We start from the raw sequence: 19,237 nt of genomic DNA, 5'->3' as shown, positions 1-19,237 counted from the left end.
GAGAAAAATGTCTCTCTGTCAACATTTTCTACCCCATGCATAATTTTGTAGACTTCAATCATATCCCCCCTCAGCCGCCTCCTCTCCAAACTAAAGAGTCCCAAACGCTGCAGCCTCTCCTCATAGGGAAGGTGCTCCAGTCCCTCAATCATCCTTGTTGCCCTTCTCTGCACTTTTTCTATCTCCTCAATATCCTTTTTGAGAAACGGGCGAAAATGCTTAGCCCAGGAAGCTGAGGACTGAATAGCGCTGGAATGGAAGAACGGGAGGCAGCCACTCCAGGAGTGCATATTTGGCTTCAGGAATATTTGATTGGAGTCCAGTAATGGGCATTCAGTTGACAATACTTGTCTGCTGTTAACTGCCTGTGAGTTCTCCACAACTTCCTGGTTCGTCTGGAACTGGTCCAGAGGAGGGCAACCAGAATGGTAAAAAGGTCTGAAGTCCATGACCTACGAAGAGAGGCTTAGGGAGCTGGGTGTGTTTAGTCTGGAGAAGTGAAGGCTAAGGGGGGACATGATAGCTATGTTTAAATATTTGAAGGGATGCCATGTCGAAGAGGGAGCAAGCTTGGTTTCACTGTCTCAGAGACTCAGACACGGAGTCATGGATTCAAGGTGCAGGAAAAGAGATTCCGCCTAAACACTAGGAAGAACTTCCTGTCTGTCAGGGCTGTTCCACAGTGGGACTCACTGCCTCGGAGAGTGGTGGAGTCTCCTTCTTTGGAGGTTTTTAAGCAGAGATTGAATGGCCGTCTGTCAGGAGTGCTTTGATGGTGTGTTCCTGCATGGCAGGGGGTTGGACTGGATGGCCCCTGGGGGTCTCTTCCAACTCTGTGATTCTATGATTCATCAGCCCATCGCTGGACAGTGTTTGCCACTGGCTGAAATGGTTCTGAGCGTCCATTTCCTGTGAGTTAAATCCCGTCAATTTGCTACGGAGTTGTGGCCTCCCTGTGAATTAATGATCCCCGAAGTGCCCTCTCGTTGACTGCCTTGCTCAGGTCTTCCAAACTCAGGGCCGTGGCTTCTTTGAGTGAGTTTATCCACCCCATGTCAGGTCTTCCTCTTTTCCTACCTGCCTTCAGCTTTTCTTACCTGGGCAGGAAACCCATTCCTGCTTCCCACGATGCCATGGTTCCCCTGCTCTTCTCCCTCTCAGATCCGACTCGAGATCAGTGCTTCGGGGACCGGTTCAGCCGCCTCCTCCTGGACGAGTTCCTTGGTTACGACGACATCCTCATGTCCAGTGTGAAAGCATTAGCCGAAAACGAAGAGAACAAAGGTGAGAGAGCAGGAGGAGCCCCTGGGAAGAGGGGTGGGATGCAGAGAGAGGGGAGCAGCAGTGCTGCAGTGGTTAAGAGCAGGTGCACTCTGATCTGGTGAACTGGGTTTGATTCCCCACTCCTCCACACAAAACCTGCTGGGTGACCTTGGGCGAGTCACAGTTCTTTGGAGCTCTCTCAGCCCCACCCACCTCACAGGGTGTTTGTTGGTGGGGGTGGGAAGGGCAAGGAGATTGTCAGCCCCTTTGAGTCTCCTACAGGAGAGAAAGGGGGGATATAAATCCAAACTCTTCTTCTTCGTCCGCTGCTTGGTTCTCTGGGTTATGCCTGTGGGTGGAATATTAAGTCCCAATTTTGTGACATGCCCTGCCCCATCCTTGCTTGATGTGGTCCTAGTGGCAGCCCCCCATTCCGCAGGCACCCCTTTTGGGGAGGCGGAACCTCCATTGCCAGCCTTTAGCCCACCGGGAAAGAGGAAGAGCCCATTCATAGGATTATTTCTCTGTGTTGAAGGCTTTCACGGCCGGAATCCCTGGGGTCCTGCTGTGGGGTTTCCGGGCTGTCTGGCCGTGTTCCAGTAGCCTTTTCTCCTGACGTTTCGCCTGCATCTGTGGCTGGCCTCCTCAGAGGACCAAAGGTTATTGTTCTGTTGAGTAAAAGAGAGGCTCCAAAGCATTGGTCCTTCTTGTGGTCTTTAACGATAAAAGCTTAAAGGACAGGCTTGGATGTTTTAGGCCCAGCAGCCTCATTTATTTTAGGGGAAAACATTGTTCTGTTCTCTCCCCTCACCTGATTCTTCCCCTTTTAAACAGAAAGTTCATGAAACTTTCAATGAATCCTAGCAGAAAAGCTGCCTTGAATGTTGCAGTTCTGTTGGCTGGGCCATTTCAGCAGGCCAGCTGAGCCTCTGCTGACCCAGACAGTGGGAACCCGCCCCCCACCCCAAAAAACCTCCACAATCTGTGCTTTCAGGACTGTGGGGCAAGGCTGTTGCTTTCCCGTCGAAATGTTTAAATCCTCAAAAGTTAGAGCAGTCAGGACATCCACGGGTGCTCTGAGGCAGGGATCCCTAACCTGGTTGGGGGGTGGGTGGGTTCCAGGCTGTTGAATCCAGCCGTGAAAGCCTTCGATGATCTCTAACCTGTTTGAGCGCCAAAGTGGCAGCCACAGGAAGCGGAACGTGCCACAAAATGTGTGCTGCAGTTCACCTTTAGAACTGCAGAACAAATACATTTAGTCACACAGCGAAGATGCTCGGATTGTGGAGGCAGCTGCTGCTGCTGAAGCAACATTTCTAAAAACCCACACAGCCAATGAGAAATTTTTCTGGGCAGAAGCTCCCCCCAGCCGTGTTCGCTTTTTAAAAATCCTTGGTAGGCATCATGCTATTGATGGGGAGCTCCGTCCGAAGGCATGACATTGTGGCCATCCATAATAACTGCAAGTATTTTGGCTGGGCCAGTCCGAATCTCCCTGTTTCATTACGCTTAGCCTGGCTTTTCCTTCCTTAAGAACATAAGAACAAGCCAGCTGGGTCAGACCAGAGTCCATCTAGTCCAGCACTCTGCTACTCGCAGTGGCCCACCAGGTGCCTTTGGGAGCTCACAGGCAGGATGAGAAAGCAGTGGCCTTCTGCTGCTGCTGCTTGTCAGGATCCCGAGCCCCTGGTCTGCTAAGGCATTTGCAACCTCAGATCAAGGAGGATCAAGATGGGTAACCATAGGTCGACTTCTCCTCCATAAATCTCTCCAAGCTCCTTTTAAAGCTATCCAGGTGAGTGGCCGTCACCACCTCCTGTGGCAGCATATTCCAAACACCATATTCCTTGAGATGGCTTCTGGAATTCCGTGACCAGACAAGCAATGGGGAGTTCCTTCAACTCCATCTCTCCACCTCCCACTGCAGGTTTCCTCCGCAACGTGGTGTCTGGGGAGCACTACCGCTTCATCAGCATGTGGATGGCTCGGACCTCCTACCTGGCCGCCTTCGTCATCATGGTGATCTTTGTGAGTGAGACAGCGGGGTGGTTAATTCATATGGGCCATCTTCAAGAGCCAGCGTGGTGTGGTGGTTAAGAGCAGGTGCACTCTAATCTGGAGAACTGGGTTTGATTCCCCGCTCTGCCACTTGAGCTGTGGAGACTTATGTGGGGAACTGGATTAACTTGTGCACTCCAACGCATGCCAGCCGGGTGATCTTGGGGTAGTCACAGTTCTTCGGAGCTCTCTCAGCCCCACCCACCTCACAGGGTGTTTGTTGTGGGGGGGGGGGGAAGGGAAAGGAGATTGTAAGCCCCTTTGAGTCTCCTTACAGGAGAGAAGGGGGGGGTATAAATCTACACTCTTCTTCTTCATCACCTGTCAGCTGCATCAGTTGTCCTAGCATTTGGGTAACACCTGGAAAAAACTTGCCCCACTGAACTGCAGGCTCTGTTCACCGTGTTTCATGTGTGAAAGTTTCAGTGCTGAGTAGTAGTTAAGATTGTTGGACTAGTATCTGGAAGACCCCGGTTCGTATCTTCATTTGTGCCATGGAAGTTTGCTGGATAATCTTGGGCCAGTCATTCACTCTCTGGCTAACCTACCTCACAGGGTGGTTGTGAGGGTGAAATGAAGGAGAGGATCTAAGCCACTCTGGGTTCCTATTGGGGAGGTAGCCAGGATATGAATGAACTAAATAAATGAGACACCTGCCTCCCCCAGTTCCTTTGGGGGGGGGGGGTGTTGTCACAGCAGTGACTTGTAGAGCAACCAGGCTTTCTCCTAAACAAAAGCATTGTGAAGTGCAAGTGTGCCAATGTTTGAAAAATCAATATACCTGCTTATGGTTCTGTGTGTCTGGGGGGGGGCCCAGGTTCTCATGCAGGCCTGCTCCTACTTTTCCAGACGCTGTCTGTTTCCATGCTCTTGCGGTATTCGCATCACCAGATCTTCGTCTTCATCGGTAAGTGTTACGGGCTGTGCTGGGGAAAAGCCAGCCTCCTTCCAAGGGATCGGAAGGAGGTTGTGATCAGGTAAAGCCAGTTTGCCAGCTTCTGGGAGGGTTGCCAGCAGAGACTAAAAAAGAGAATATCCCTTTTCCTATCCCTGGTTGCAAAACCAAACCCGTAGCCTGCAGTTGAGCCTCCTCATGGGCTTCGGAGTTCTGTTTTCCTTCTTGCAGTTTGCATTTTTCTGGGCTTCTCTTCCCACTTCCTCACTGAATGGCCAGTGGGTCTCTGGCTCCCCCTGCAACTGTGTGTGTGTGTGGCGGGGGGGGGGGGGGGGGTTAGGAGAGAGGGAAGGAAGCCATGGAGGGGGATGGGGTCAGGTCTAGGATTCATTCAAGGACAGACCCTGGGATTTATCACGCAGTAGTAGCCTTTATTGAAACGAACCTTGAACCCCTGGCTTTTGCAAAGCCAGTTCTGAAGCACCCCCCAAATGCCCACAGCTTTCATTCTCTCCGCAGTCCACTCCCTCCCCCGCCCCCAACTGCATAAAGTGGAAGCGGGAAAAGCGAGAGGAAAAGCGAAAGTCCTTTTCCAGGGGTCAGGGAAAGATAGGGAACCATCTGGTTGCCCTGGCCTTCGCGGAGAACGGCTGCTGCATGCACAAGGAGGAAGAAGGAACGAGGGAAGACTCAGAAACCCAACGAGGCCCCAGACATCAAGCACCCCCTAACAGATGGGAGGCCATAGCCAGCCCTGCCCGCTCTCAACCCCTGCCGCTTCTCCCCTGTCTTCCAGTGGACCTGCTGCAGATGCTGGAGATGAACATGACCATTGCCTTCCCTGCAGCCCCTCTGCTGACCGTCATCCTGGCACTTGTAGGTAAGGAGGCAGCCGCCTGCCCATTGGCCTCGCCAGAGAGTCCAGCCCCTGAGGCGGGGGTTGGCTTTCTCGCATGAGGCACGGGTAACTCTCCCCAAACTGTTTGCACACCTCAGGCTGATACTCCGTACTTTCCAGTGATTTGGCCACGTTGTTGGCGGAGGTGTCCTGCTTTCTGTACTCAACAGGACCCTCTAAGCAGCTCAAATCAAACTGCCCACCTTCGTTTAGCAAAAACCACCCACTAAAATATTCCTGGGATGCAGCACGCACGCACGCACGCGCGCACACACACACACACACACACACCGCTGTGCCAGAGCTCCTGTGCATCCCAGGCCAGGCGCTGCACATCCCACACTTTGTGCAGAGGGGAACCTCAGGAAATTGCAGCCCAGAAAAAGGAGAAGAGTGTTGGTGTTTACACCTCGCTTTTCTCTTCCTTTAAAGAGCCTCAACGTGGATTGCGATCACCTTCCTCTTCCCCTTCCCACAACAGGCGCCTTGTGAGGTTGGTGAGGCTGAGAGAGTTCTGTGAGAACTGGGACTGGCCAAGGTCACCCCTGCTGCGTGTGCAGGAGCAGGGAACCAAACTCAGTTCACCAGATCAGAGTCCATCTGCTCTTAACCGATACACCACGCTGACTCTCAAAATAGATACAAAATTTTGCATAGTACTTATTCTGGGGGTTTTTAAACCGTAATTTAGTAGAACCCTTTTCCCCCAGGAGAACTGGAACTTACCCACCAGCTTCTGATAATGCAATTTGGTTCCCCCCCCCGCCCCCCAGCTTCCAATATTTGAGCAGCCTGTGCTGTCTAGCATAGTTTTATAATGGTAGGGACTAGAACCTTTAAAAATGAAAGATGCTGAGGCTCCAAGGTTGCATGTGTTTCTGCAGAATCCTGCCCTGATATGCCCATGTGAGCTGGTGGTGCTTAGCAGCCCCCCTGGCTCACATGGCCGAGCGCTCCCTCCCCCCCCCCCCCGTGTCCTGGAGGGGGAGGTCAATGGGAGAAATTCTGCCCAGGCTTCCCCCGCCCGCTGTCTCCCGGCAGGCATGGAGGCGATCATGTCGGAGTTCTTCAATGACACCACCACGGCCTTCTACATCATCCTGATCGTGTGGCTGGCTGACCAGTATGACGCCATCTGCTGCCACACCAACACCAGCAAGAGGCACTGGCTGAGGTACGCATCCAGCGTGGGCGGCAGCATCGGGGTTGTGGTGTCCCAGAGGATTCTGGGAAATGGGGCTTTTCCTTTCAAGGTGTTGCAAGCTGTAGGGAGAAGAAAAAGGGGGAGGGGGAGGAGTTTGGATTTCTATCCCCCCTTTCTCTCCTGTAGGAGACTCAAAGGGGCTGACAAACTCCTTTTCCTTCCCCCCCCCCCCCAACAAACACCCTGTGAAGTGCATGGGGCTGAGATGTGGCTAGCCCAAGGTCACCCAGCTGGCATGTGTTGGAGTGCACAAGCTAATCTGGTTCCCCAGATAAGCCTTCACAGCTCAAGTGGCAGAGTGGGGAATCAAACCCGGTTCTCCAGATTACCGTGCACCTGCTCTTACCCACTGCGCAACACTCTTTTTTGAAGAGTCGTCTTGGGTGAGTTTCCCTTTGAGCTGGGGGGCGGGGGGCGTGTCACAGGCACTTCGTTTGAATTGAAACAGGAACCAGGCTTCCGAACACATGAAGCTTCCTTGCCCTGGAAGCAGACCCTTGGTTCATCAGAGCCAGGGTTGTCTACTCTGACTGGCTGCCTGTTCCTGATAACTGGATTGAACCGGGCACTTCCTGCATGCCAAGCAAATGCTCTCCCGCTGCGCCACAGCCCCACCCCCTGAGGAATGGAGGAGTGGGGGGGTGGGGGTGGGGCTGCAGCTGACCCAGTGAAACATTCCGTTCTCTAAGTCCAGGCAATTGGGGTCCAAAGGGGGGGTGCCTAGGAGTTAGAGTATCCACATCCTTTTCTTAGCATTTCAATGCTCGTTGTAGTCAAAAGAAGGAACTCTTGTGCTTGGCAGAAAGGTTGGGTTTAAATGACTCAACTATATAACACAGTTCTTGTCTGAGGGGAGCTTGGGGCAGTGCAGAGGCTCCGTCCTGCCCCTGTCCAGCATGGCATCTTGTCAGTCTTCCTCCACACCCTGATGTGATGCACACTTTTGGGAACCACCTTGGACCGCCTCCTGCCAGTGCGTGCCCTCGCAGTCCTCAAGGGGTGTGTGGCTCCTTCGGTAGCACATCGCTTGTGTCTCTTTGGGGCTGTTTGGGGTCGTTGTGGCCAACTGTGCTTGGAAAATGCTGCTCTTTACCCGTGTTCACCCACCCCCTCCACCCCCACGAACACAGGTCATCTTGGCTTTCAATGGTCTTCCCCTTTCAAGAGTTCTCCCAGAGAGGCATCCCATGCGGAACTCGTGAGAACAGGGTCCCCTTTCCGTTTTCTCATCTGCCTGGGTGGGGGTGATGAGAGAGCTGTATAGTCCATAGTCCAAAAGGGAGGTTTGGGGAAAGTGGTGTGTGTTTGACAGGCATTGATTTTGTGTTAAAGTAACCTTTGTTGTAATTCTTTGCTGTCCAGGTTTTTTTATCTGTACCATTTTGCTTTCTACGCCTATCATTACCGGTTCAATGGACAGTACAGCAGTTTAGCGCTGGTGACCTCGTGGCTTTTCATACAGGTGAGGACACCGGGCTGTGTTTGGTTTGTCAGAGAAAGACCCCCGCAAAGAAAGGGGAATTTCCAGAGCCATTTGGAGGGAGAGACCTGCTGAATACGATGCTGGCTGTAGCACTCGGACAAAATGGGCGCTAGGTTGAACTTCAAAGGAAAACAAGTTTCCAGTCCAGGGGTTCCCAACTTTTGAAAGTTGGGCACTTTTGAAATGTTGACACAGGGTGGTGGCTGTCACAGGAGGCAGAGCCTGCTGCAAAATGGCTGCTGCAGGAGATAGAGCTGCGCACACGGAAGAAGCCTGGGGGGGGGGGGGGCAAGAGGAGTAAGAAAAGATACAGCCGGCAAGGTGCTGGTAACTGCCACTGAAACAATAGCCAGTTATGCACAAGATCTCTGGCAGCCGCCAGAAGCAAATGTCTGCCACGGCAAGATTTCTTATACAGACGTATTTCCCCATGCCCTGTTTTCACGCTTCACTCTCCCTGTGGCAAGCGAGGCCACTTCTAGTGTGCGACTCTACTGTCCTTCGCTGCCAGAGCAGGGCAGATTTGCCAGTGGGCAGTCAGAAGCCACACTTGGCCCCACCCCTTTCTAAAAACAAATGTGGGTGCCAGAGAAGGCGTGAGTGTGCCTGGTCCTGCAGGTGCCACTTTGAGGACTCCTGTTCTAGTCCTGGTGGCTGCTGGACCTGCAAGAGGAGCTTGGGCTGGACCGAGATTTCCTGGGGGGTGGGGTGGGGTGGGCGTGGAGGGGTTGGATGTTTAGTGCCCCACCAAGCTCCCACAAATATACCCTTTTCAAAATAAAGATGACACTGGATTTGAGAATTCATCCGCCATTTTCTGGATCACCTTTGTTCTAGAATTCTCTGCTTGGGCCCTTGTGTCTTGGGGACAGAACTAGGAGGGCACCAGGAACCAAAGGGAGCATTCTTGAAGAAGAAGAAGAGTTTGGATTTCTATCCCCCCTTTCTCTCCTGTAAGGAGACTCAAAGGGGCTGACAATCTCCTTTCCCTCCCCCTCCCCACAACAAACACCCTGTGAGGTGGGTGGGGCTGAGAAGAAGAGTTGGATTTATATCCCCCCTTGCTCTCCTGCAAGGAGACTAAAAGGGGTTTACAAACTCCTTTCCCTTCCCCCCTCACAACAAACACCCTGTGAGGTGAGTGAGGCTCAGAGAGCTCCGAAGAACTGTGATTAGGCCAAGGTCACCCAGCTGGCATGTGTTGGAGTGCACAGGCTAATCTAGTTCCGCAGATAATCCTCCACAGCTCAAGTGGCAAAGCCGGGAATCAAACCCAATTCTCCAGATTGCACCTGCACTTAACCACTACTCCACTGCTGCTCTCAAAGACAGTCCAGGAAATGGTGGATGAATTCTCAAATCTGGTGTCATCTTTATGCTGAATCTACTTTTCAGTGCCCTGGAAAAGGGATTGGGGAAGGGATACCGCTGGCGCCCTGTGTGCCACATGGAGAGCTGGGTAGTTGGACCTCTGGTGCCAAGAATGGGAAGGCGGGCAGAGGGGCTCGGGGTCAGGATCGTGCGCTGCAAAGGGGGGCACGACGACATGTGGGGCTCAGAATGGTTGGCCTGGTCTGGAAAATCAGGATAGGGAGGGAATGCAAAATATAGCGGAGGCAGCTGACTTCCCTGGAGACCAGTCCTGCCCGCCCGCTGCTGGGCTCCAGGGCCTATTAATGCCCCCCCCCCCCCTCACTTCGCAGCATTCCATGATCTACTTTTTCCATCACTACGAACTGCCGGCCATCCTGCAGCAGATCCGGATTCAAGAGATGCTGCTTCAGAACCAGCAAGTGGGCACCCAGACCACGCTCCAGGACAATCTCAACAACAATATGGCGGTCGCCCCCCCTGAGCCAGGGAGCAGGCCACCCCTGCTGCCCGAGGGGCCTGCTGGAGAAGGGGGCGGCCCCCTGGTCTCCGGGGAGGGCCAGGCCACCGCCCTGGGGAGCAACGTGAGCTGGGTGGCAGAGACAGCCGCCGTCATCTCCGAAGCAGCCTTTCTGTCCAACTTGAGTGCCTCCCTCTTGGAGGCGAGTGTTGGGCCGAGGGCCCGGGCCGAGGAGACGTCACAAGACTTGGCGGCGGCTGCGTCAAGCGAGGCGGCTCAGATCCTGGTCAGCGGCGACTGTGAGGAGACTCCCGTTGCTGTGGAGGCCGCTTCGCCTGCTGCGGGGGCCTTAATGGCCAAGACTTGTGCCGCAGAGCAGGCGCCTGCTGCCGTCCCCCCCCCTTTGGCACCCGAGGACTCCTCTGACCGCCCAGAGCCTCCGGTCACAGACTGCTTGGCAGGCCCTGGCTCGGGGGGCTCTGCAGCCCAGAGGGTGAAGGAGGGACCAGGGGAGGCAGACTCCTGCCCAGCACTGCCGGACAGCTTGTCCTCCCCAGGACTGGACTCCAGCCACTGCTCCTGAGCCACCTCCAGCAGCTGAAAGTTTATCGTGTTCTCGTTGCTCACCCCATGCTCATGTGCGCTTGCACCCAGAATCCTTCTGGGTGGAGAGGCTGGCGTGCAAGAGATCCCGGGGAACCATCTAGCCCTGGAGAAACATATGAATGAGAATGGAATGGGGGGGGGGGGGGGCTAGGCATGGTCAAGTCCCTCCCATCCAAACAAATTTTCTGCTTTGAGACCCCACCCCCAACAACCCTTCTCCCCCTAATTCTTCGTGCCCTCAGAGCCCCAGCTGGAGATCTCAACCAAAGTCTGCTCATTGAGCATTTCTGTTTGTCCTGAAGCTTTGTTTGGCTTCTGGCTGAGAGAGAACAAGGAGGTGGCTTGTCTTCAGGCCAGGTGGTGTCGGGTGAGCCAGGGTCAGAGCGGAGGGCAGAAGGGAGCGCCAGTGGCAGTTTCTTTCCCCTTGCATTACAGTTGGGCTGTCTCTGGCGGCTCCAAGGTGAGAAGTTCTGATCTGGCCACCCGCAGCCTCGACTCTTCATTGTAGCCGTCAGCTCTGGACGGGAATGACATCTTGCAATGCTACATGAGAAAACTGGGTGGAGATTTTTAGGGCAGAGGGGCTGGGTGTGCTAACCAACATGAAGCTTGGAAAGTAGCCACTATGTTATCCGAAAGGGTTAGGCCTTTTTAGGTTGGGCTGGCATCTCGGCAATTTGTAAACGACTCTGCCAGTGGGTGGCCGTTTCCTGAAGCTGGCTTGGTGTGTTCCCAGCCCCCTCTTGGGGCTGCTCCAGGGAGTCTGCTTGGACAGCAGCGGGGTTGGTGATTCAGCAGGCTAGTTGGGAGGGGTCGGAAAGTCCTTCCGAATGGTTTCCTGGAGATGTGTCCCAAATCCGACCCACTGAGACAGAAGAAGGGAGGGAAGAAGAGTGGGCCTGTTCAGTACTTTGACGCAAAGAGTGAACGTATGACTTGGTTGCTGTGCTTTGGTTCGGCTGTTCAGTGGGGCCTGCCTGGCTGTTTGTTTTTAGCCCTTCCCCCCCAACTTCCGGTGATGCTGCTGCATGAGTACTTGAGATGCCGCCCTCTGCCCCACAGTGCCTTCTCTCAGGAGATGCCCACTCTGCATTTTTCAGGTTCCCCTCCCATGCATCCACAGTTACCCCTTCTTGGAAGTCAAGAGGGTGGATTTGTCGGGGGGGGGGGGGGAAGGGAAGTCGCCCCTTGCTGAAGTGGTGCTCCCCCCCCCCCCCATGCTTTTATGTGGCGCTGGGATACTGCAGCAGCTGTGTTTGCAGAACTGACACTCCAGTGCCTTTTGTAGACCCATCCGTTTCTAGCAATAGTGTAGGGGGGAAATTGGGTGTGAATCTTTCGCAGGGGAACCAGCTTGTGAAGGGGTGGCCCTGTCTCTTCTGAGACGTTCATACTGAAAAGGGTTTGACTCAGAACTCAATGCCTCAAGATCACATCCCTGCTGGGTTGCACAGAGGCCGGGGGGGGGGGGGTTCCACATCCTTCATTTTAGATCAGGAAGCTGGGGCGGGGGCCATCTTATGCTGCGGGACTTGAAATAAAGCTCAAAAAACCTCTACAAACGTGGGTGGCCCACGGATGGCCAAGCCCCTTGTCTGCAACCAGCTTACCCACCGGAGGGGATGAGGGCAGCCCCCTTGGCCACTTGCCACACCTCAAGAGCCCGGTCTCCCGTCCAGAGCCCGCCTCCTTGTCTGTCTGCCCAGGATTAGGATTATATTTTGGTGGGCAGGGGGCATGTGAGAGGAGGAGATCACACCAAACCATACAATGAATTAAGAGTAGTGTCCATTCTATTTAATTGTACAAAATGTGTATTATATTATATATATAATAAATACTATATCTTAACAGTGTCTCCCTATATTGCTTTTTTTGTCAGAAGAAATCCGAGAGAGTCAGCTAAGAAGGTCCGGCAATTCTTGGGGAGGGGGTCCTGCAATCAGCTCTCCAAAGAACCCAAACATTTTCTGGCTGATTTCCCTAAATGCTGTTTTTACTCTTTCTGTTGCCACCTGGCGGGGTTTTTGTGGAAGGGGGTGCAGTTCATCCTTCTTACTTTTATCCCACCCCCAGAACTCAGAACAGCCACCCTTGTCTTACTGGTTTGCTAGCAGAAGGGCCTAACATGTTTGCTGAAGCTTCCCAATAAATCCCTATGGAATCCTGCAACATAACTGGAGGGTTTGTGATCCTTTCCCAAAATGTGGGGGTCCCTTAGATTCTAGGCATGTCACCCTGTCCCTTGGAGGGCAGGTAATCGGTCTGGATTTTGTTTTTCAATGAAAACTACGGGTCACACTTTTTGGGGATACCGGAGAAAACATGCAGGCAGGATTCTGTTGCATGAAGGAGCCAATCCTGTCAGGAATGGAAAGATCACCCCCGGGGTTGTGGGCAGGAGGAGGAAGAGAAGAAGAGTGTTTCCTCCTATTTTGCCCCCTGATCCAGTTTCTTCTTTTTTGCTGAGGCCAAAAAATGAGTATGAAGGAAAAGTTCTGCAGTTCTATCCAGTGCATTTTTATTCTACTCTCCTCCTAGGAGCTGAGTGGGATACGGCATTTTCCTTCCTCATTTTTACCTGCAACAGACCTGTAAGGTAGGCTAAGCCATGACTGGCCAGACTACTTCGTAAGAACGTGGTGGGGCAACATTTGAACTGGGGACCTACTCCAAGCAGCTCATCTTCCTCCCCACATCAGTTGATGTGGGAGGAAAGAAGGTTTTGGTAACAGCGATGCCCAAATGCTGTTGCATCTCAATGGGGGTGCCTCCACACACACAGACACAAGGTTGCCAGAAGCCAAACAGAAGCGCCTCGTCTTGTCTGGGTCACGCCCAGCGTTTGCCTATTGCTGCAGTTGCGTTCCGCACAGCTAACAGTTTGCAGCGGTTTCCAACCTCGTTTCTGATGCTTTTGGAAAACATTTCATGAATACTGTGCAGAATTGAATGCTACAGGGATGACACGGGGAAGTTTCCAAGGGATGTACAGAGTCTGAACAGTCACACCTCTCCAGACCACTCGAAGTGCTGTTCTGAAATAAACAGAATACAACAGTCTTCTGAAACAAGACTAGGATCACATTTGTGGTTCCAAAATGCCAACTTGCACGCGATGGCCACTGTCCTAGCCAGAAAGCCTTTTAATTGCATACAAAAAGAACGGGGGTTTGGGATTGGGGGGGGGGGGCAGTGGATTTTGAGGGGCTGGCCCTGCGGTAGCAGCAGCCACACACCCCTCCCCCCCCAGTAAAGATGCACTTGATAACTCAGAGTGGGGCCTACTGAGTCCAAGCACAGCTGGGTGCATGAAAAGCCTTTCGCCTGGCTTCATCGTCCCCCCTCCCGGCTGCCCAGGATCCTGCTTCCCTGCTACACTTGGACGAATGTTCAAGATAGTTAAAACTGTGTCTGTGTGTGTGAATAGTTATAAGACAGTGTCTTATATTAATTTTTGCTCCCAAAGATGCGCTATGTCTTATTTTCAGGGGATGTCTTCTTTTTCTGTGTTCTGTCCGTCGGGCATGCTTCCAAACAAAAACTTTGCTACGTCTTACTTTCAGGGGATGCCTTATATTTCGCACTTCAGCAAAACCTCTACTACGTCTTATTTTCAGGGGATGTCTTATATTCGGGGAAACAGAGTAGTTGCCTGCTCCGGGGTGGGAGATACTTGGATATTTGTGGGGAGAAGGTTTGGCGAGGGCCTTCAGTGGGGTGCAGTACCACAGAACCCACCCTCCAAAGCAGCCATATTCTCTATGGGAAGTGAGAGATTCTCTATGGGAATCTCTAAACCTGGAGATCAGTGGTAATCCCAGGAGATCTCCAGCCACACTCTCTCCCCCCCTCCCCCCGACTAGCAGTTCTGCTTCTATCACACCTTTCCTGGCTCTTGTTTGTTCAGGTCGATTCCCCCACAGAGAGAAGGGCTCATGCTGGGTGGGGGCAGAGAACACAGTTTTTGAAATAAACAACAAAACCCACCTCCCCCCCCCCTCCTTAAAGCAAGCACAGAATAAGTTCCGATTCCACAGTGCTATTCTGGAGAGGTCCCCAAGTAGGGCAGCCAGCTAAACATGGAAGCATTTGATGCTGTGGGAAGTTGTTAAGGACAGCATTTTTTTTCAGAACCTGATCTCACCAAATTCACCTGTGCCTTAATGGGGGGGGGGGGGCTTTCTAGAATCTGAACAAAACAATTGTGCGAACGAGTCTTCTCCGATGTTTAGCATGTTAACTTAAAGTAAACTTTGCTAAACTGGGAAAGGAGTAGCCAGGAACCAACGATGCAGTTTGGCAAACAAACAAAACAGGTGGCTTTTGTGGGTTTTCCAGGCTGTGTGGCTGTGGTCTGGTAGATCTTGTTCCTAACGTTTTGCCTGCATCTGTGGCTGGCATCTTTAGAGGTGTATCACAGAGAGATGCCAGCCATAGATGTTGCACGCATCCCTCTGTGAGACACCTCTGAAAATGCCAGCCACAGGTGCAGGCAAAATGTTAGGAACAAGATCCACCAGACCACAGCCACACGGCCCGGAAAACCCACCACAACCAGTTGAGTCCAGCCGTGAAAGCCTTAGACCAAACAGGATTTCCAAGAGACAGGAAGCCCCAGCCATGTTTTGGCTGAACGAGAATGGTTCCCTCCCTCCCTTTCTCCCTCCCTCCGAGGGTGTGCCCTCACGTTTTCCACCCTCCAGAGGTGGCCAGTGGTGGCCATCAGGGTGTTCTTTTAGTGTGCTAAGTAGGTGAGATGTTGTGACAGATGTGAAGGTTCTGGGAGAGGGCTACAGGGCTTTCTGATTGGCCCTCAGGACTGTCAATCATGGTTGAGCTCCTGACCGGCAGCAGCCATAACCAGCATGCTAAAAGTGCCACAGGGAAGGCCACAGGAGTGGCTGCCGGTTCCAAAGTGATCGAGGACAACCAGTCAGCAAAGCCACCAACTTCGCCTGGCACCAAACAAATGATGTTTTAAAGGTTGCAGACAGGTCTAGGGTAGCAACTGCAGCTTCCTTTTGCGGTGAGTCTGGCATGGGACAGCCCTGGTTCTCCAAGGTCACAGGTAAGAGGAAGACTTTCCCAGCAGCCGCTAAGAAGCAGGATTAAGCCCCCTCACACTGAGCACTGAACTAAAGCCTTCAAAATGGCCTTTTCTGGAGCTGACTTCTCCACCCAGGGTTCGGGTAGGCTGGCTTCCAACCGCTCACCCCAGCTGGCCAAAGTTGTACAGGATCACAAGCAGGGAAGGCTCCCTCCCAGCACCAGAGACCCCTGAAACCAGTGCTGGTGGGGCCTGAACCGGAGACTTCCCGCAATACAACGCAGCTGCTCTTCTAAAGGAACCCCTTTGGTTCCACCTGACTTAGCCTCGCCTCTCCTGGTGCCTCGGAGAGGGAGGAAAAGAGCTTCCTGCCACCCCCCACCCCCCCGTGCTTGAGATTCTCATTGACGCAGAGATGGTGGAGTTCCACCCTGCAGGCAAGGCATGGGGCCTGCCCCCTCACCCTAACCCAAAAGAGGCAGGCTGCCCCGAACACACGAAGGAGCCCTGGACCAAGGTAACCTCTTGGGCTCCAGAGGTCCCTGCAGGCCAAAGCAACTCCTCCTACATCCTGGACCCCGTTTACCTCCCTTCCCGGACAGTCGCCTTTTTGAACAGAATTTGGTTGAGGAAGCAGAGTAAGGGGTCAGCCCACAAGACCACCCAGACCCTCTCCTGCTTGCCCAGTTCTCTGCCTGCCTTGTTCAACCTCAATGGGCCACTCCGCGGACTTCCTGCCTCTCACGTTGAGACTGGCTCCCGCTCACCACCCGAGGAATAGAGGCCTCTTGGCCCTATCACCTCTCTTCCTTGCTCTCCTTGAGGAGAGCTTTCAGGGCAGGGGGCAGCCGAGGGGCTTTTGGGGGTGGTCCCAGGGCCACCATCAGCTCGCTCTTCCGCACCAGCGCGGCCCGGAGCTGCTCCCGCATGTCCGCAATCCTGCTCTCCAGCAACTCCAGTTCCTTCTCCTGAGCCTCCTTGCTGGCCTGCTGGGGATCTTGTCCATTCATGCAGTGCCAAACGGGCGCTTCTCTCTCATCCTCCGACGTCTCGTCCGGCGGATTCTCGATGTTGAAGTGCACCCGCTTGTCCTCCTTCCTCACTGTTGCGCGGCGGAGGTTGTTCCAGCTGGGCTGGTGGGCAGGGGGCTGCTCCTGACCCTCCTGGCTCTTTTCAATGTTGCACCTGGGGGCAGGAGAGGAGACAGGAGCATAAATCCACTGCTCAAGTGTTTCTTCGTAAGTGGGCCACCTGCACAAGCACAGCTCAGCAGGCTCTTTTGGCCGTTCCTGCAGTGGCGTTGCACGGGCGGAGAATCCAGAAATAGAATCACTGTTTTCAATCAAATTAAAGAAAGATTCTAGTCCTCAAGGTCTTTGAGCACAGACCCAAAGTATGCCAGCCACTTTTTTAAACTGATGAAAGTACAGTGTGTAACTATACAATGCTGGGTGAAATGGCAGACATGAGATGGGGCTAGTTGTGGGGTACATGGGGCTTTGGTGCCCCTTTCCCATCTGGGTGCCCTTCCCTCTGACTGGCATGGGGTACTCATGCCATAGCTATTCTATTTGGGCCTGTGCTATACCAGATTACACACTGGGAAAAATGGAATTCTGCAGCCAGTGCTGATGGGGGGAATGTGCATGTTTGGGTTGGATTCCGTCACACATTCCGCAGTGGTCAGCCTTGCCTAATAGCTCATTCTGGTCTTGCTGGGTAAGGGGAGGTGAAGGAGATTTGGAAGGGACTGAAGCCCACCCCACACTAACAGCTTCCAGTCTTTCATGCTGTACATTTTCACTGTCAGAAATCCTCTCTTAAGAGGATTTTACTCATTCTTCACCTCAGTGCTTTCCCAAACATTCCCATTTTTCTGTCAGCAAAATGAAGGGGAAAATCCTTGGGAAAAACAACAGGCTGTTCCGAATTTTGTCTCCATCCCCTGCCAAACGTCCCCATCTCCAGACAGACAACTTTATTCAACTTCAGCAGCTTCTGAATTACTTCAAATGGTATTAAAATATTTTAAGGGCAATACAAAGCGAACTGGAAGATAACTGGAAAGACGCCGGCAGAAGCTTTGGGATGAATCAGGCGGAGCCCGTCGCACAGCCCATTTGCAGGCGGCCTGTGCTGGTGACGGGGGCGATGGAGACTTCCTTTCTTGACCCCCCCCCCAGCAGAATCCCATCCAGCTCAAATGTTCAAAGTGCTTCGTGACTTGATGACAGCCACGTCTGATCTTGCCAGCAATTAAAAGTTGCTCCCGAGTTATGATGGTTTTACAAAGATCGTTGCTCTCAAAATTTCTCTCATGCGTTCTGACTCGAAGGTGAAGCTCAGGGGCCGGAAGCGCCTGTTTGCCCTTTTGTTATGAATAGTTTCAGCTTGATCCTGCTTATGGATGCTGGCAGGGTCCTTGGGAGTTTGAAAGAACTGTGACTAGCCCAAGGTCACCCAGCAGGCTTCATGCTGAGGAGCAGACAAACAAATCAAGTTCACCAGATAAGAGACTGCTGCTCATGTGGAGGAGTGGGTAGAGTCAAACCCAGTTCTCCAGATCAGAGTCTGCCACTCTTAACCACAATGCCACGCTGGCTCCCTCGTGGCTCATGAAGCCACGGTCATCAATGTACGGATGACACCCAGCTCTGAATTTCATCATCCAAGCACCCAGATGTGTCTGTCTTGGTTCTGAATTACTGCAAGGAGGAAGTAGCTGAACCTGAACCCAGACAAGACAGAGGTGATGGTGACTGGGAAGGACTAAATCCACTTGTCCTGGATGGAGTGATGTTGGCTTTTTCTGAGCAGGATAACTACTTAAGGACTTTGCTCGTGACCCTTGCCTTGCTCTTCAAAAAGCAGGCTGGCATGGGGGGGGTGGCCCTTCTATCAACTGCATCCGGTTTGCCAACTCTATGGTTACTTAGACCACACTGATCCACGCTGCTGCAACACACACACACACACACACACACACACACACACACACACACACACACACACACACAGAGAGAGAGCTGGACTACTGCAATGGGATTGCTCTTGAAGACAATCTGGAAACTATAATCATTTCAAAATGTGGCAGCTCGGCCATTGTTAGGGGCTAGCCATAGGGAAATATACTGTCCACTATGAAGCACCTATATCAGCTGATGGTCTGTTTTCCCCAGTTTAATTTGAGGTGATGGTTATGATTACTTGGAATCCACACATTTGCAAGACTGGGAGTTTGAAAGAACTGTGACTAGCCCAAGGTCACCCAGTTGGCCTGTGTTGGAGTGCACAAGCTAATTTGGTTCCCCAGATAAGCCTCCACAGCTCAAGTGGCAGAGCGGGGAATCAAACCCAATTCTCCAGATTAGAGTGCACCTGCCATGCCACTTCTGCTCCTTGTAGTTCAGCAGTGGAATGGGATGGCTGGGGAGATGATGAGCTTCCCCCCGCCCCCAGCAGTGGCTGGGCTGACACTTGTCAAGAATGCTCCAGCCGGATCCTGAGCTGGTTGGGGGGCTGCCTTGTGTGGCCCCTTCCAACTATGCAATTCTAAACATAAATATATTCCAATCTGCTGCCTCCTTCTTTAAGGCATGGGGTTTTTATTTTAATCTGCTGCATTTTTTTTAGTATTAACCTGCTTTAAATGTTACTTATTTGTTTTAGCTAATTATATATTTCCCTGTAACGCTACCTTCTGTTCTCCTGGGCACAGAGAAACTAGATATTACTTATCCAATCAATGACCAATTATCTAATATTGTTCAGTGTCTGTTGACACTCTCCCCCTGAAAAACACTTCTACTTTCTCCCTTCTCGTAAAGCAATTATCTCTCCAACCAGCATCAAGATCAGGAGAACTGTTTTGCACCACATAAACAAACACATGAATATTTCAAGATTTCATCCTGAGAGCAGGAACAGAAAGATTGATTCAGCTGCCAGG

General features: G+C 52.6%; 2 protein-coding genes across 4 annotated transcripts in view; one reads left to right on the top strand and one right to left on the bottom strand.

Moving 5' to 3' along the window:
- TMEM259 (transmembrane protein 259) overlaps positions 1–12,089 on the top strand; it is a 46,996-nt gene extending 34,907 nt beyond the window's left edge. For all 3 annotated transcript variants that reach the window (XM_048496154.1, XM_048496152.1, XM_048496151.1), the window contains 7 exons: positions 1,162–1,284; positions 3,191–3,291; positions 4,171–4,228; positions 5,013–5,096; positions 6,156–6,288; positions 7,681–7,780; positions 9,505–12,089. In XM_048496154.1, the coding sequence (XP_048352111.1) occupies positions 1,162–1,284; positions 3,191–3,291; positions 4,171–4,228; positions 5,013–5,096; positions 6,156–6,288; positions 7,681–7,780; positions 9,505–10,215 (1,310 nt within the window). In that variant the 3' untranslated portion in view covers positions 10,216–12,089. The remainder of the gene's footprint in view (positions 1–1,161; positions 1,285–3,190; positions 3,292–4,170; positions 4,229–5,012; positions 5,097–6,155; positions 6,289–7,680; positions 7,781–9,504) is intronic.
- A 2,649-nt stretch (positions 12,090–14,738) lies between these two features.
- The window catches only part of GRIN3B (glutamate ionotropic receptor NMDA type subunit 3B), a 60,860-nt gene continuing 56,361 nt past the window's right edge, over positions 14,739–19,237 (bottom strand). Inside the window, exon 15 of the mRNA XM_048496474.1 lies at positions 14,739–16,473. Coding sequence (XP_048352431.1) covers positions 16,086–16,473 — 388 coding nt within the window. The 3' untranslated portion in view covers positions 14,739–16,085. The remainder of the gene's footprint in view (positions 16,474–19,237) is intronic.

The sequence above is a fragment of the Sphaerodactylus townsendi genome, linkage group LG05 (assembly GCF_021028975.2).
Source record: "Sphaerodactylus townsendi isolate TG3544 linkage group LG05, MPM_Stown_v2.3, whole genome shotgun sequence".
Lineage (NCBI taxonomy): Eukaryota > Metazoa > Chordata > Lepidosauria > Squamata > Sphaerodactylidae > Sphaerodactylus > Sphaerodactylus townsendi.
The sequence above is the reverse complement of the archived record's forward strand: the minus strand, read 5'-3'. Positions and strand labels throughout refer to the sequence as shown.